Consider the following 16,027-nt stretch of genomic DNA (forward strand, 5'->3'; position numbering starts at 1 on the left):
CTGTCAAAAGATGGGTCTGCACCATTAAAAAATCACTTTTTTTATCCACTAACTGCAGCTGTGAATATTTATTTTAAAAAATACTTTGAAATAAGATCATAGGAGCAGAATTGTGCCATCCTGCCCATCGAATCTGCTCTTCCATTCAAATCAGGGCTGGTGTACTTTTCTTTCCTAATCAAGAACTGATCAGCCTCTGTTTTAAATCCACCTAATGATTTGGCCTCCACACCTGCACGTGGCAATAAAGTTCATCGGTTCACAACCGTCTGACTGTAGAAACCTCTCCTTGACTCTATTCCAAAGGGATGTCCTTTATTTCTGAGGCTGTGTCCTCTGGTCCTAAACTTTCCCACTACTGGAAATATCTTCTCCACGTCCACTCCATCCAACCCTTTCAATATTTGGAATGTTTTAATGAGATTCCATCCCCCCCCCCCCCCCCCCACCGCCCATCATCCTTCTAAACTCCAGTGAGTTCAGTCTTAGAGCCATCAAACGCTCCTGATTCATTAACCCTCTTGTCCCCGGGATCGTTTTCATCATCCTCTTCCTTATCCTCTCCAAGACCAGCATATGTGAAAACTGCTCCAACTGTGGTCTGGCCACTTCCTTGTAAAGCATCTGCATTACATTTTTGCCTTTCTATTTTCATCCTCTTGAAATGAATGCTTAACATGAATGCTTCTTACTACTGACTCATCTTGTAGTTGACCTTTAGGGAATCCTGCACCAGGACTACAAGCCTCCACTTTCTGAATTCTCTCCTCATTTAAAAAATAATCTGCTTCTTTATTCTTTCTTCCAAAGTGCATGACTGTACAGTTTCCTACACTGTATTCGTGCGAAACTCATAAGGGTCCCCTGCCATTTCTTTGCCCAATCTCCCAACTTATCCAAGTTCCTCAGCAGTCTTGCTAATTTCTCAACACTACCTGCCCATTTGTGAAAGAATACATTTTATGAATATACTTATAAAAGGTTAATGGATTTGGTGAGGATACAGTAGCTGCTTGTGCAATGGTGGGAAGATTGCCATCTGTGCCGTGGTGAGATAGTAGCTAACTTCACAAGAATGTCAATAAACCTTGGGTTCAATACATTTTGACTTTCCCAGACATTTGTAGATGTTACAGGGTTACATGCAAAGGGAAACACAAAATGCAAGAGCGTGAAACTCGTGCGAAACTCATAAGGGTCCCCTGCCCAAATTGTGTATAAATGAACGATGAACACTTCGATGGTTTGAGTGTGGGGTTCAGCGTAGAGAGCGAGCCCCTGGAACTCTTTCTTGAATCCCCTCACTCCCGCTAGCATTACAAAGAGTTAATAAAGAAGCTGTTGTACGTTTACATGGTTCTGCTGTTTGTTTTCTTATAGCACAGGGGCTGACTTTAACACATCCACCTACCCTTTGTATCATCTGCAAACTTGGCCACAAAGCCACCAGTTCTGTCAATCAAACCATTTATATACAGCATGAAAAGCAGCGGGCTAAACACCGACTCCTGCGGAATACCACCCGTCACCAGCGATCAGCCAGATAAAGCCCTATTTATTCCCCCATCTTTGCCTTCAGTCAGTTGGCCAATCTTCTCTCCATGGGACCACATTTCCCATAATACCATGGGCTCCTATTCTAGTATAGCAACCTTGTGTGCAGCACCTTGTCAAAGGCCTTCTGAGAATCCAAATGAATGACATTCACTGATTCTTTTTTGTCTATTCCACTTGTCACTTCCTCAAAGAATTCCCATCGATTTGTCGCCAAGATCTCCCCTGAAGGAAACCATGCTGATTTCAGCCTCTTTTGCCTTGTGTTTTCAAGTCCTCCCTAATAATTGTTGGACACGAGAGGCATCAGAATTTGAGTGCAAGTGAAAATTCAGCGGCAAAACATTTTTAGGTCAGTTGAGCTAACACAATGTGTCAGCGTCATTATGTGATTAAACATGCTAAATTCAATGAAAGTTAATGTTTCTCCAACGTCTTATGTGATACAGCAAATCTGAAATTATCTTTGTGTTCACCTTGAAGTTGTTGATCATAATCCCAGGGAATGAACCTTTTGAAAAATTTATTTAGACAGACAGCACGGTAACAGGCCATTTCGGTACATGAGCCCATGCCACCTAATTACACCCAATTAAGCCTCAACCCCAGCAACTTTTTTAATTGAAGGGTGGGCGGAAACTGGAAGACCCAGAGGAAACCTACACAGACATGGGGAGAAGTTACAAACTCCTCACAGACTGCATGGGATTCAAACCCCAGTCCCGATCGCTGGCGCTGTAACAGCCTTGCACTAACCGCTACGCCAACAGTCTAGAATCTTGCCAACCCACTGTAGTTCATCTTACTGGCCTATAATTTCCAGTCTTTTGCCTCTTTCCCTTCTTGAAAAGTGGAATAATATTTGCAATTTTTCAGGCCTTTGAACTATTCCCAGCTCTAGCGATTTCTGAAAGGTTGCTACTTATGCGCCCACAATTTCTTCAGCTACTTCTTTCAAAACCCTGGGGTGCAGTCTGGGCAACTTGGTCCTCCTTCGTCCCCTTCAGCTTCCCAAGAAACCTCTCCTTAGTAAGAGCAATTTTTAAAATCGTGTGAGAATCTCTTCTTACCTTACGAATGGCATATTTTGAATTGAACAGCATTTCACCAAGGTAGAAATGGAACAGGAGCGATTGTACACCCTGTATAAGAGACCAGGCAGAACTCAACAGATGATACAAAAGCAGTTCTAAGACAAAATTTTAGTTTCATTATTCTGGTTCAAATTTAATAAATATATTTTTAAACAGTTCAGTGTTAAATCTGGCATTAAATATTCCCACTCTAGTCCCCTTTGGTCTTGTTCATTACAATGGACTATTAAGAACATTATCAGACAATTCCATCTTCAATTAGCTCGTAGCTAATCTATACGTCAATTTTATTTAATCCAAACTAACTGTCACATTTCTCAGACATGGCAGATTGAATTGTCCCAAAACATATTACTCTTCAGAAGAATTCCCAATTGCTATTAGCCTTAAATAAATACATCTGATCCCACTTCTGAATAGTTTAACTCTAATTTTTATTGTGTCCACTTGAGTTCCCCAACAGATCCTTTATCGATTTAATCAAATCTACATTCAACATGGCATAAACCGAGCTTTTGCACCCATTCATTTCCCACTTCAATTAAGATCAGAATATTCTTCATGAAGAGTGATGTACAAGAATGAATGTAGAACAGTACGTTTCCGATTAACCAGAATGTTTGGGACTGGACCCATCTCGGTTAAACGGATTTTTCAGACATTCGGGAATTTTCTCCAAAGCAGCCCAGTAGCATCAGGAGAATACTTGTATTGGCTGTCGCCGATCCCCGACAGCTCCCCACCGCCCTCGCCAATCCTGTCCGGGAGCTCGGTCCCCGTTCCTGCCTGGGAGCCTGAGGTCTCACCTCACCTGTAAGCGGCAGGAGATTGTGCAGTGATGGTCCTCCAGCACAATTTCAGTGACCCCGCTGAAAGGGTATCTGACAGAGGGAGGGGCTCAGGCTGGCGAGCAGGGGGAGAGCGTGCAGCATTCATTTCAAATTCTGAGAATGCCACAATGCAATTTATCACGAAGTTGCAGTAACTCATGGCAAAAAAAATAACAATTTATAAATAAATAATCAGTGCTGACCTTTCCTTCAATGAGTAACTAGTGGATAAATGTCTCCTTTGTAAAACTGATTCCCTATGACCCCACTTGAGCGCAGTAAATTTCTTTTCAACTCAATTTTCAAATTGTGATGTCAGGTCTCGCCCCCAAAAAATTTTTGGATATTCAGAATTTCGGTTGATCAGTTTTCAGTTAATTGGAAACGTACAGTAATTTAGATTGGACCAAGGGCTTCACAGCTGAAGCTCCGCACTTTCCTTACAGCCCTCCATTTTATATTTTGGCCTTCATGAGCATTCAACGGTACACAGACCATTGTAAGATAACTTCTGAAAATCACTCAATTATTATGCTATGACAGTAAAACCTGTGTTCTCCATAATTCAGGCAACTGGTAAGCTGTGGAAATTCAGTATGCTACCAGAAACCCTGGCAAATTTCTACAGAGGTGTGGGAGAAAGTGTGCTGACTGGCTGCATCATGGTCTGGTCTGGGAACACCAATACCCTTGAGCGTAAAGCCCTGCAAAAGCTAATGGATGCGGCCTAGGACATCACCCTCCCCACTACTGAGTACATCTACAGGGAACGCTGCCATCGGAGACCGGCAGCAATCATCAAAGACCCTCACCACCCTGCTTTCGCTGCTGCCATCAGGAAAGAGGTGTAGGTGCCACAAGACTCACACCACCAGGTTCAGGAACAGTTGCTGCCCCTCCTCTATCAGACTCCTCAACAACAAACTCAATCAGAGACTCATTTCCTTGTGCACTTTATAGATTTTCTTTTGTTCTCTCTGTATTGCACAGTCAGTTTGTTTACATTTGTTTTCTTTTACTTGTTTAAACTGTGTACAGTTTTTTTGCACGACCAGTTAATGGTAATTCTGCCTCGCCCAAAGGAAAATGGAATCTCAGGGTTGTATGTGATGTCATGTATGTACTTTGACAATATATCTGAAGTCTCAAGCAACCGGCAAAAAAAATCACAGAATATAAATAGGTAAAAAATACAGATATTGGCGTGCATCCCCAATCACGCAACACTGAACTCATGCAACCAAAAAATTTGCTTATCTGGCATCTACCAATCCCCGTAGGTGCCGGATCTCAGAGGTTATACTGTATCTCTTTGGCTTGGCTTCGCGGACGAAGATTTATGGAGGGGGTAAATGTCCACGTCAGCTGCAGGCTCGTTTGTGGCTGACAAGTCCGATGCAGGACAGGCAGACACGGTTGCAGCGGTTGCAGGGGAAAATTGGTTGGTTGGGGTTGGGTGTTGGGTTTTTCCTCCTTTCTCTTTTGTCAGTGAGGTGGGCTCTGCAGTCTTCTTCAAAGGAGGTTGCTGCCCGCCAAACTGTGAGGTGCCAAGATGCACGGTTTGAGGCGATATCAGCCCACTGGCGGTGGTCAATGTGGCAGGCACCAAGAGATTTCTTTAGGCAGTCCTTGTACCTTTTCTTTGGTGCACCTCTGTCACGGTGGCCAGTGGAGAGCTCGCCATATAACACGATCTTGGGAAGGCGATGGTCCTCCATTCTGGAGACGTGACCCACCCAGCGCAGCTGGATCTTCAGCAGCGTGGACTCGATGCTGTCGACTTCTGCCATCTCGAGTACTTCGACATTAGGGATGAAAGCGCTCCAATGAATGTTGAGGATGGAGCGGAGACAACGCTGGTGGAAGCGTTCTAGGAGCCGTAGGTGATGCCGGTAGAGGACCCATGATTTGGAGCCGAACAGGAGTGTGGGTATGACAACGGCTCTGTATACGCTTATCTTTGTGAGGTTTTTCAGTTGGTTATTTTTCCAGACTCTTTTGTGTAGTCTTCCAAAGGCGCTATTTGCCTTGGCGAGTCTGTTGTCCATCTCGTTGTCGATCCTTGCATCTGATGAAATGGTGCAGCCGAGATAGGTAAACTGGTTGACCGTTTTGAGTTTTGTGTGCCCGATGGAGATGTGGGGGGGCTGGTATCAACAGTCCAAATGAGGTTATAAGCATTGTTTGTAGGGAGCCCTCACCTGAATTGGGGTGGCCATAGATAGGAAGGGTAGTACCATCATTTACTTTGACCACATTAGAACATTTTTTTTTAAATGGCAACTTACTGGTTGTATAATGGGCATATATGGCCATTCGCCAGGGCAAGACCATACCTGCAAAGAGAAACATAAACCATTAGTAATGCACTTGACAGCAATTAATCCTCCTGAACAATTCAGACATTATGATAGAGCCATAGAATATTTCATCACACAAACAGGCTCCTTCGGCCCTTCTGAACAATTCTTCTGCCTAGTCCCACTGATCTACACCCAGTCCATAGCCCTCTATACCTCCATCATCCATGTACCTGTCCAAATTTTGATTAAATGTAAATTCATCACTTCAGCTGGCAACTCGTTCCATACTTCCTCTGTGTGGTGACTTTCCCCTAAACTTTTCCCCTTTTACCCTTAACCCATGTCCTCTGGTTTGTATCTCACCTCAGTGGGAAAAAAGTCTACCTATATTTACTCTGTCTACCCCCCTCATAATTTTAAATACCTCTATCAATTCTCCCCTCATTCTTCTACAATTGAGGGAAAAGCAGTTCCTCCTCATCTCGGTCTTAAATTTACACCTCTGAATATTCAAGCTATATCCTCTATTTTTGGTCTCCCCGCCCCCCCCCCCCCCCACCAAAAGGAACAACTTACCTACCTCTAGTTTATCTATGCCTTTTAGATGTTTTTATAAGATCCCCTCTCATTCTTCTGAATTCCAGCGAGTACAGTCCCAGACGACTCAATCTCTCCTCATAGGCCAACCCTTTCATCCCTGGATACAACCTGGTGAACCTCCTCCGCATCACCTCCGAAGCCAGTACACTGTTCCTCAAGTAAGGAAACCAGAACTGCCTGCAGTACTCCAGTTGCGGTCTCAGCAGCACCTCGTACAGTTGCAGCATAATCTCCCTGCTTGTAAATTCAATCCCTCTTGTGGTGATACACCACTAGCCTACTGCAGGGGGTGATCTCTGTACCTGCAGGAAGACCACCGGAGGACAGACCACACTTGCCCGGCTGTCAATCAGCTGACCTGAATAGACCCAACTCCGCCCGGTCGCCTGTCAATCAACTGCCCGGGATATAATCCTGAGCCGGCCCCTCCCAAGCCACTCAGGGGTCACCAGTACAGCTACCACTGTAGCAGAGACTTTTAACTGAATAAAGCCTGTTGTACAGTCTTTCTTGAGTGTTGTGTCTGCTTACTGCTGCAGCCGTGGATCACACCTCTAACAACGAAGGCCATCTTGATAGCCTGCTGAACCTGCAAACCAACCTTACCTTACCTTCACCAACTTTGTCAGGATAAACAGCTTTACTTTCACAGTGGATGAGTGGAGATTTAAGGAAGGGTGTGATTTCCAACGCTTTGAAAAATAATCCATAAAGAATAGGAACCCACATTCCAAAATAGCTACATTACCTAACAGTAGTTCAAAAGATCACGAATTTTCTGCAAATTCAACAGTGCTATAAACTGGTGTGCCATTATGTTTGGCAAACACAAGCGGGTCAAATAAATCATGTTAAAAATCATTAAATCATTAAATTCAAATTGAAATCAGTCCCTCTGTGACACATTTTTGTCTGGTAACAGTTCCATGAAATGACATGGGATATTACGTCAAAAGTGGCTTATAAAAGGCATTCGTTGTTGCCGACCACGGTAATATCCCAGAATCCCTTCAGGAGCCAATTGGATGCTGAAATTGGATTATTTGTGGTTGTCTGCCATGAGTTGAATGACCTGCCTCATGATTTGTTACATTGAAATACAAAATGTCTCAATTTCAAGTTTGCCTGTAGCTATCTTCTCCCACTAATGCTTTCTGCAGTGTTTAACCAGCAAAAGGACATTGATCTATTACTGGTCGAGCTACGATGCAACAATCATGAACTCTTGTTAAAACACATTGTAAAATAAGCAACACAAAAGATATCTATTTTCACTTTGATACACAGCAATTAAAGGTCTAGATAAATATTTGTCTGGTTCTCCTTTACGAGCAAATGTTAAATTTAACATAATTTTTTTTCTTGTGCATAATTACTGAAGCATAAAATTAAAGATCAGGAAAATAATTGCTAACTCCCAACTTCTAATACTTGATCCATTATCTTGCACATCATAGCTCTTCAAATAGACTTAGGTGATGATAGCTTCTGCTTTCATCACCTCTCAGGCAGTGACTTCCAGATTCCTTGAGTTGAAAAAAGTTTAATGGTTATGACAATTTTAAATGATTTTTTAAATGTACACAGACAGCGCGGCAACAGCCCCTTGCATCCCACGAGCCCATGCCAGCCAGGTACACCAATTGACCTACAAACCCTGGGCATTTTTGAAGGGTGGGAGCACTCGGAGGGAACCCATGCAGACATGGGGAGGAGTAGAAACTCCTGAACAGGCAGCGGCAGATTCGAACCCGGGTCACTAGCGCCGAAACAGCCTTGCACTAACCCCAATGCTAACCAGGCCTTCCTGATTCCCCTAAAATCATGGATGTCTGTTAAAAAATCTGGTGCTGGTGCTTAGCAAAAGAAGGTGTAAGGTGCTCCTTCCGTCCGATCGCCTACAGGTCACCCTTGGGCAAGGTGCTTAGCCTCCCATTTGGGGTCACATGAAGCCAATGAATTGCAGATGGGTTTTACAAGCAGATTCTACAAATTGGAATTGACGGTTGTAAAACTAAAAACGTCTGGCAAATAAATCTGCTGATCAATGGCTAGGGTCACCCATCCAGTACAGACACTACTACTGAAGGAGGCAACCAGGGAATCACTTCAGTATAATCATCAATTCAACCTCGACTACAGTCTCAGCTCAAAGATGGAGCCTTCACTGAAGGAGAAAAGGCAACAATTACAATTCGGAGGGTCAGAGATGGATGGAGAGGCATGATCGCCCACGCCGAACAGCAAGGTACCTGAATGGATGAATGTTAAAAAAGAAACATATAGTCCCCAGTAAGAAATTTCTAGATATGGGAACACCAGTCAACCTTGCCTTTCAATTTTCAATCCAATTTCTCTTCTCCCTTGGAGCCATGAGATTTTACTTTTCGAGTCTGTAGTGGGATCCCAACGTGGGATCTCATTGAAATGCCTTGCCAAAAATCTATGTCAATTTTTTTTAAAAAGCGCTGCTGCTATTGAACCTCCTCATTCCTTCCTCAAAAGAAATGTAATCAGTAATCAAATTAAAACGTCCCTTAACGAATCTTGTCCCTGATGAATTTGTACTCATTTGTGCAGAAATAAGGACTTCCGTTCAGCAACTGGATCCTTCACCTTTGTACATGAGTGCAGAGCCACCGAGTGTCCATAAATTCACTTCCAGCACTTCTGCTGCTGCCATGGCTTGCCAGAGTCCAGTCCAAACCAATGGCCATCTCGTGGCTGCTGCCGATTATTGGGTGCCGCCGTCTTGGACGCAGACCCGCGGCTGCGGCATTTCAAAGACCATGAAGAGCTGACGGCAATCGACTGGGCAGAAGGACCCCGTGGAATGTTGCGTTTCCGCTCCCTTGATCCCCGTGGGCCCGCACCAGCGGCAGCGCTGCTGTGAAGACCAGTGAATAAGGCCGCACCATTGTTCAAATTCTTTATCTCGATTTTTCTGACCTCAACATTGCATTTCTAACAGAGTTCCCACGGGCACGGCTTCACACTGACAGGAAACTAATAAATCTTGATGAATTATGTCATTTCCCCCTGCTTCACTTTATTTCTTTATTACTCATTAAATTAAAAAATGTGTAATTCATTTTCTTTTAATTTGGACATACAACACATTTATAGCCCCTTCCAGACCCTGAGCCCGTGCCACCTAATTGACTCCCCTGCACGATTTTGAACGTCACTGAACATTTTTGAATGTCACGTCCAATCTTCACTTTTTTTTTCTCCCACTCACACCAATCTGTATTTTTCTCTTCTTCTTTCATGTAGAAGGGCTCATTTTTTCTTTAGGTTCCAGAGCTCACCGAAAACACCGGAGCCTCGCCACGAGGTGCCCAGAGTGAACCTCCACTGAGATCAAGCATCACCTGATATATTGCTTTCTGATGTTTTAATCACTTTAATTTGAATTCTATTTTCTCGATACCAATTTTAGATGCAGTGTCATGAATTTATCCGTACAGTTACATTGTCTGAAAAATTCTTGATTCTTTAGATGCAGCTCACACTCTTGCATCATGCTCTCCTCCATGTGGAACCGCCTCGTGGCTACTGAAATGGACTGGCTGGTCCTAATTAACTAATGGGCGGGATGGTTAGACCGCACGTTCTCCCCGTGTCTGTGTGGGTTCCCTCTGCAGGCTCTCTTCAAAACGTATGGTGGTCATAGGGTAATAGGAGGTGGAGCGGGCTCGTGGGCCATGCAGTCCCCCTGAATTTAAAATGTGATTGTCCTATGTTACCACTGCTCATTGTATTCAGATTGGGGAGAGGGACTGGAGGGACAGTGACCCAGCTTTCAATGTTTGGCTTGTGGAAGGTTAACTGGAGCCTAGAGCAATCAATAGTTCCATCGCATGGAAAGAATGACAATTCACAGTCAGGAGTAAAACAAGAAAGTCTGTTGAAGTTAAAACACAACGCTGGAATGTCCTTTATATCGCAAAGATAAAGATACATCCCCGATGTTTTGGACTGGAGCCCTTCATCCCATACCTTAATGAAACATTGATTATCTATCTTTATCTTTGCTACATAAAGTACTGTTTTTTTGGAATATCTTATTTAAATTTTTAAAGCCAAACATGCAATCAACAAAAAACAAGGAAAAATTGAATTCAGAGTAAAAATAATGAGTAATTCCCCCACCCCACCCATGAGACATTAATAAAGAAAGAAAGGAGTCCCAAAGAGAAGTGAAGAAGAAAGCGAGAAAAGGAAAGGAAAGGGAGAAATAGGGATTGTCGGGGAACCGTTGTCTACCCCACAAATTTCACATTTTCAAGATTTACCTGGCTCTCGAGGGAACGTTAGTATGGGCCTCGTGGGTGAGATGGGGCTCAATTAAAGATTTGCACCTACAAGTTGTAGATAGGACTACCACATCTTTTTTAAGAACATGTCGTACTTATTTCTTAAGTTATAGCTGATCTTCTCAAGGAGAACACAGCTATGCATTTCCACATTCCAATGGGCTAGACCGAGATGTGAATCAGACTTCCAAATAACTGCTTGACATTTCCTGGCCACTGCCAATGCGATTTTGACAAATATTATTTGATATTGAAACAACCTCATTTTAGGTCTTACAGGCAATATTTCCCAGTAGGAATAGCTCTGGGTTCAGTGGAAATTGAATACCCGGAATTTACTTGAAGAGTTCCCCAGATCTACTGAAGTTCCCTGTTTGACCTGCTGAGTTTCTCCAGTGTTATGTTTTTACATTGCGTTTTTAATTCATAGTCAATGCACCGAGTGCACAAGCACAATCGTTGCAGCAATGCTCAAATTGTTATTGCTCATCTGGTAGTTCTGCAAGACTAATCTTACCTCCGCTGCCCCACATGTCCTCAACACGCTCATCTTGCTTTCCATTAGGAAGCAAATAAACTCTTTTCAATAATAGATTGGATGATTCTTGGTCGTCAGACAAACGGCAATAGTTTTCTTTGGCCAGTCGACGACTTCAAAGAAAATAAGTCACGTTTGCTTGAAGGAAATGTGAACTCTCGGAGTTAGCAACTCCAGCTCAGACTGTTTTAACCAAAACAGGCCATCTCTACCTGGACAAAGAAGAAGGAGTCCTTAGAATGTACAACATTAAACATAACTTTACAATCTCAGAAAATTATTTGACTCAGTTAATCGAGAGAGGTCTTTTTAAAACCTAAGGACAGAATGGCCTTTCTAGTCTGTGCCAAACTATTATCCTGCCTAGTTCCACTGACCTGCACCCAATCTATAAACCTCCATACCCCTCCCGTCTATGCACCTGTTCAAAAATTTTCTTGAATGTTAAAAGTGAGCCTGCATTCACCACTTTAGCTGGATTTACAGTAATTGCTGCATTTAAAGCACAGCTATCCACAGAAAATCCAGAACTTTCCTTGATCATTCTTACTTTGCATATGTGCATGTTTGGAGACAGATTCAAGTCATCACTGGCATGTTCATTGAAGCATATGGGAGAACAGTCCTGACATGGGACAGCCATAAAACGTAGGTCGTCCCCCACTCTACTGACTATGATAGGACAGGATACTATCACCAATGTATATTTGTATATCTTTGCTCATAGTTGTTGTGATTGGCTGAGAGTCGTAAGACGCACTACATTGACTAAACCAAGATTACCGAGTGAAATAAGAAAATCTACCAACACTGTGATTGGACACGAAAGTGCTGGGGAAACACAGCAGTTCCCTCAGCATCTTACGGAGGCAAAGATGCTCCAAGCCTAAGCCCTTCATCAAGGTCTGAGCTAGAAGCAGGACGGTTCCTGAATAAAAGGCCATCCTGACAATATGACGAACTGGATAACATCCACAGTTGTTCTGTTTGTTACCAGAATTCAAATGTCAATGGGATGAGTTTGCAAGTGATTCCTGGAGGTTGTTTTCAGATCACGACTTTACAAAAACATTTTTTTTTAAGGAAGCGGCAAGTTCCTCATCTTCCAGGCCAACTTCCGTGCATAGATCTCACGGGACATCTTTGCTAAATCGTTCTGCCCACTTCAGAAATTCAATATTCCACAGGGTTGGTGTCCTTTGGCCTTTATTACATTCAAAACAAATACAAAAAAGTAAATGGCAGCTTTACTTTAGCTTGGAGAATCCTAATCCTAATATATCATATTCAAATGAGATGCCAACTAATCACCTTTTCTTGTTCTTTCCTAATATTCCAGATTTCTTATGTTCTGGGATCATACATTGACATAATTCTATAGTGGAGAGAATAGAGAGAACCAGGTTCTTTGGAGTTCACTTAACTACTGACTTATCGTGAACACACAACATCTCCTCACTTATCAGGAAGGCACAACAGCGACTGCATTTCCTGAGAAGACTGAGGCAGACAAGGCTACCGGCCACCGTCACGTCAACCTTCTATGGAGGGTGTCCTGGCCGGCTGCATCACAGCTGGTGCAGAAAAATGGATCGGACATCAATCCACAGTATAATGAGCGGCAGAGAGAATCAATGGAGTCTCTCTCCCTCCCCCCCCCCCCACCTTCCCTCCCCCCCATCAACCTAATCTACCAGGATTGTTGTCTGAAGAGGGCCCGAACAATCGTTAAGGACCCCTTCCACCCTGCACACAGCATCTTTCAGCTGCTCCTGTTGGGAAAGAGATACAGGAGGATCAGACCAGAACCACCAGGCTGAAAAACAGCTACTTACTGCTGAAGAACTGCTCGTATAAACCCGCCAAGACTCTTCATTTAACAATATCTATTTATGTTTAAATATGGACTGCATATAAATTGCTTGTAAATCGTGTGCTATGTGTGTGGTGATATGTAATTACACCACTAGGTCACCAGGATTCATCCCGGTGACCTTGTATATAAAGCAGTCCAGAGCTACAGCCTAGCCTTCCATGTTTGTCTTGCAGAGAGACAAGACCTCTTGGTGTACATATTAGTTTATTAAAGCTCTCTTATACTCATATTGCTTTTGTTGTTATTGTCAGTACAATGTGTTTGAATGTTTTTACACTGAGATCCAAAGATTGTTGTTTCGTCCAGTTGTATTTTACAAATGAAGGATAAACTTGAACTTATATCCTGCTGCACCTAAACTTCTACAGGAAGTCAGCTTGATGACAGTACATTCCTTTTCAACCCCTACAAACAATTTTTAAAGGGGCCCTGGTTATTGTAAATACATATCTGGCAGCCAGAACATTGTTTGATGAAATGCTAGGTGTTAAAAGTCTTTATGGTCGACATGCCAATGGATTCAAAAGCAAGTAAGCAGGTAAGTAGAGCATGAATCTGAGTTGCCAACATAATCAGTTCAAGTGTGAAACTCTCCGTTCCATTTTATTGGAAAGGATCACACATCACAATTTTCTCACTTTCAAAAGACGGAAATAGATACTGTAAACTCTATCTAGAGTGAAATGTAGAAGTCTGCAGATACTGTGACTGTAGGAAAAACACGGAGATGCTGGAGGACCTCAACAGATCTCGCAGCGTCCATAGGAGGTAAAGGTATCTAATGACATTTCTGGCCTGCATTTACTCTATACCAATGGTTTTCAAACTGCCTCCCTAAACTCACATTCCACCTTAGGTAATCCCTCTGCCACAAGTGCTCTGTGATTAGTAAGGGATTGCTTAAAGTGGGATGTGAGTGGGAAGGGAAGGTTGAGAATCACTGCTCTAGACGCAACTGTTACTGAAATATTTTGCTTGAGAAAAATTTCATAACTCCATTTCATTTGGAGTTATGAAACCGTCCACATAATGAGTCAATGAGGTACAGTTAAAACAGTGGTTTTCCACCTTTTTCTTCTCACCCACATACCGCCTTAAGCAATCCCTTACTATTCACAGAGCACTGATGGGATAGGGAATACTTAAAATGGTATGTGAGTTTAGGGGGACAGTTTGAAAACCACTGCTCTATACTCAACATCGAGACTGCAGCTCATTAAGCCATTGGACTTGTTTAAGAAATAACCCCCAAACATTGAGCTCTTGGGAAGATTTACTGTAAATACACACTTCAAAACCAAAACAACAAAACAAGCATCACACCCCCCCCCCCCCCAATCACATCTGAATGTTAAACATGATCACTTGTTTCCAGCCTTGCAATATGGCATGAATACCTCTCTAACATGAGGCTCAGACCAATTTTTTCATCCAAACTAAGGTTAATGTAACGCTGTTACAGCGCCAACGATCGAGACTTGGGCTTGAATCCCACGCTGTCCGTAAGGAGTTTGTTCTTCTCCCTGTGTCTGTGTGGGTTTTCCCCAGGGGCTCCAGTTTCCTCCCACCGTTCAAGACATGTAGGTTAATGGGGAGCAGGGGCTCATGAGCTGAAATGGCCTGTTACTGTGCTGCATGTCTAAATTTAAAAACTTACTGTTTTAAAATTAATTTTTAGAATTGGATGGAGGCGGTTTCCAGTATCATCAGGACCTGGCAAACTTAGACTGGAAGCAGCTACTTGCAGGTAAATCTTCACTCAGCAATTGGGAGACATTTAAATATGAGATAGTAAGAGTTCAGGGCCAACATGTTCCCATAAGGATAAAGAATAAGAACAGCAAATCCTTGAGGGTTTGATAAAGGCATGTGCTCAGTACATAGCCCTGAAAATTGGAGAGGTCTTTTCTAGAGGGTATGGGAAGGCTTTGCTTAAAAAATAAGTTTGAAGGGCAAAGAGAGGCCTCAAAATAAAAGACCATCAGATCCCAAAGCAGATGGCAAATTGCATCCATGAAGGGCTTGGTAATCGGAGACAGGGAAATGATGGTGGAAGAATATAGGCTTGTGATCAATGGTTTACCTTACGATTGGCGCTGAAATCCTTGCTGTTTATTAAATTCATTAACAGTTAAGAAGTGAAGTCAATAATTATGCTGGTGGACACAAAAATGAGAAAGGTAATCTTAAACTGTAGAATGATAATAATCAGCTGTTAGTTTGGACAGAGCCATAGCAGAAAGAATTTAAGCATGATAAATGTAAATGATGTATTTGCAGAGTCTTGTAAGAGAAGGGCATATTTTAAACTAGATTAAATTTTAAATTGGACATACAGCACAGTAACAAGCCCTTCTGGCCCACCAGCCCATTCTCCCAAATACAGCAATTAACCTACAATCCCCTTATGGGCGGGAGAAAACCAGAGCCCGGAGGAAATCCATGCAGACATGGGGAGAATGTACAAACTCCTTACAGATAGTACCGGATAGATCATGAATGGCAGGGGCCTTGGGTAAGTGGGCTGCATAAGAAGGGGTGGGGAGGGAGGGAGCTTGAAAACTTGGCTGAATGGTGCCCTCACAACAACCTCTCAATGTCAGCAAAACCAAGGAGGCAGTTGTACACTTTAGGAAGGAAAACCAGAGGTACACAATCCAGTGATCATTGGGGGGGGACCCAGGTCAAGTCAAGTTTTAATTCCTGTGGGTGACTATCTCCGAGGAACTTTCCTGGACCCATAAGGATGAAGAGTAAGAGCAACAAAGTCTAGCAAAGTTCTCGCTGCTGCCATCAGGAAAGAGGTGTAGGGGCCACAAGACTCGCACCACCAGGTTCAGGAAGAGCTGCTCTCCCTCCACCGTCAGACTCCTCAACGACAAACTCAATCAGACATTCACTTAAGGACTCTGG

General features: G+C 43.0%; 1 protein-coding gene across 1 annotated transcript in view; it reads right to left on the reverse strand.

Annotated features, from left to right (window-relative positions):
• The window catches only part of LOC138736343 (transmembrane protein 150A), a 37,336-nt gene that overhangs the window by 20,055 nt on the left and 1,254 nt on the right, over window positions 1-16,027 (reverse strand). Inside the window, exons 2-3 of the mRNA XM_069885697.1 lie at window positions 5,767-5,814; window positions 2,625-2,696 (exon numbers count right to left, since the gene is read on the reverse strand). Coding sequence (XP_069741798.1) covers window positions 2,625-2,696; window positions 5,767-5,814 — 120 coding nt within the window. The remainder of the gene's footprint in view (window positions 1-2,624; window positions 2,697-5,766; window positions 5,815-16,027) is intronic.

Source organism: Narcine bancroftii, chromosome 6 (assembly GCF_036971445.1).
Source record: "Narcine bancroftii isolate sNarBan1 chromosome 6, sNarBan1.hap1, whole genome shotgun sequence".
NCBI classification, from domain to species: Eukaryota; Metazoa; Chordata; class Chondrichthyes; order Torpediniformes; family Narcinidae; genus Narcine; species Narcine bancroftii.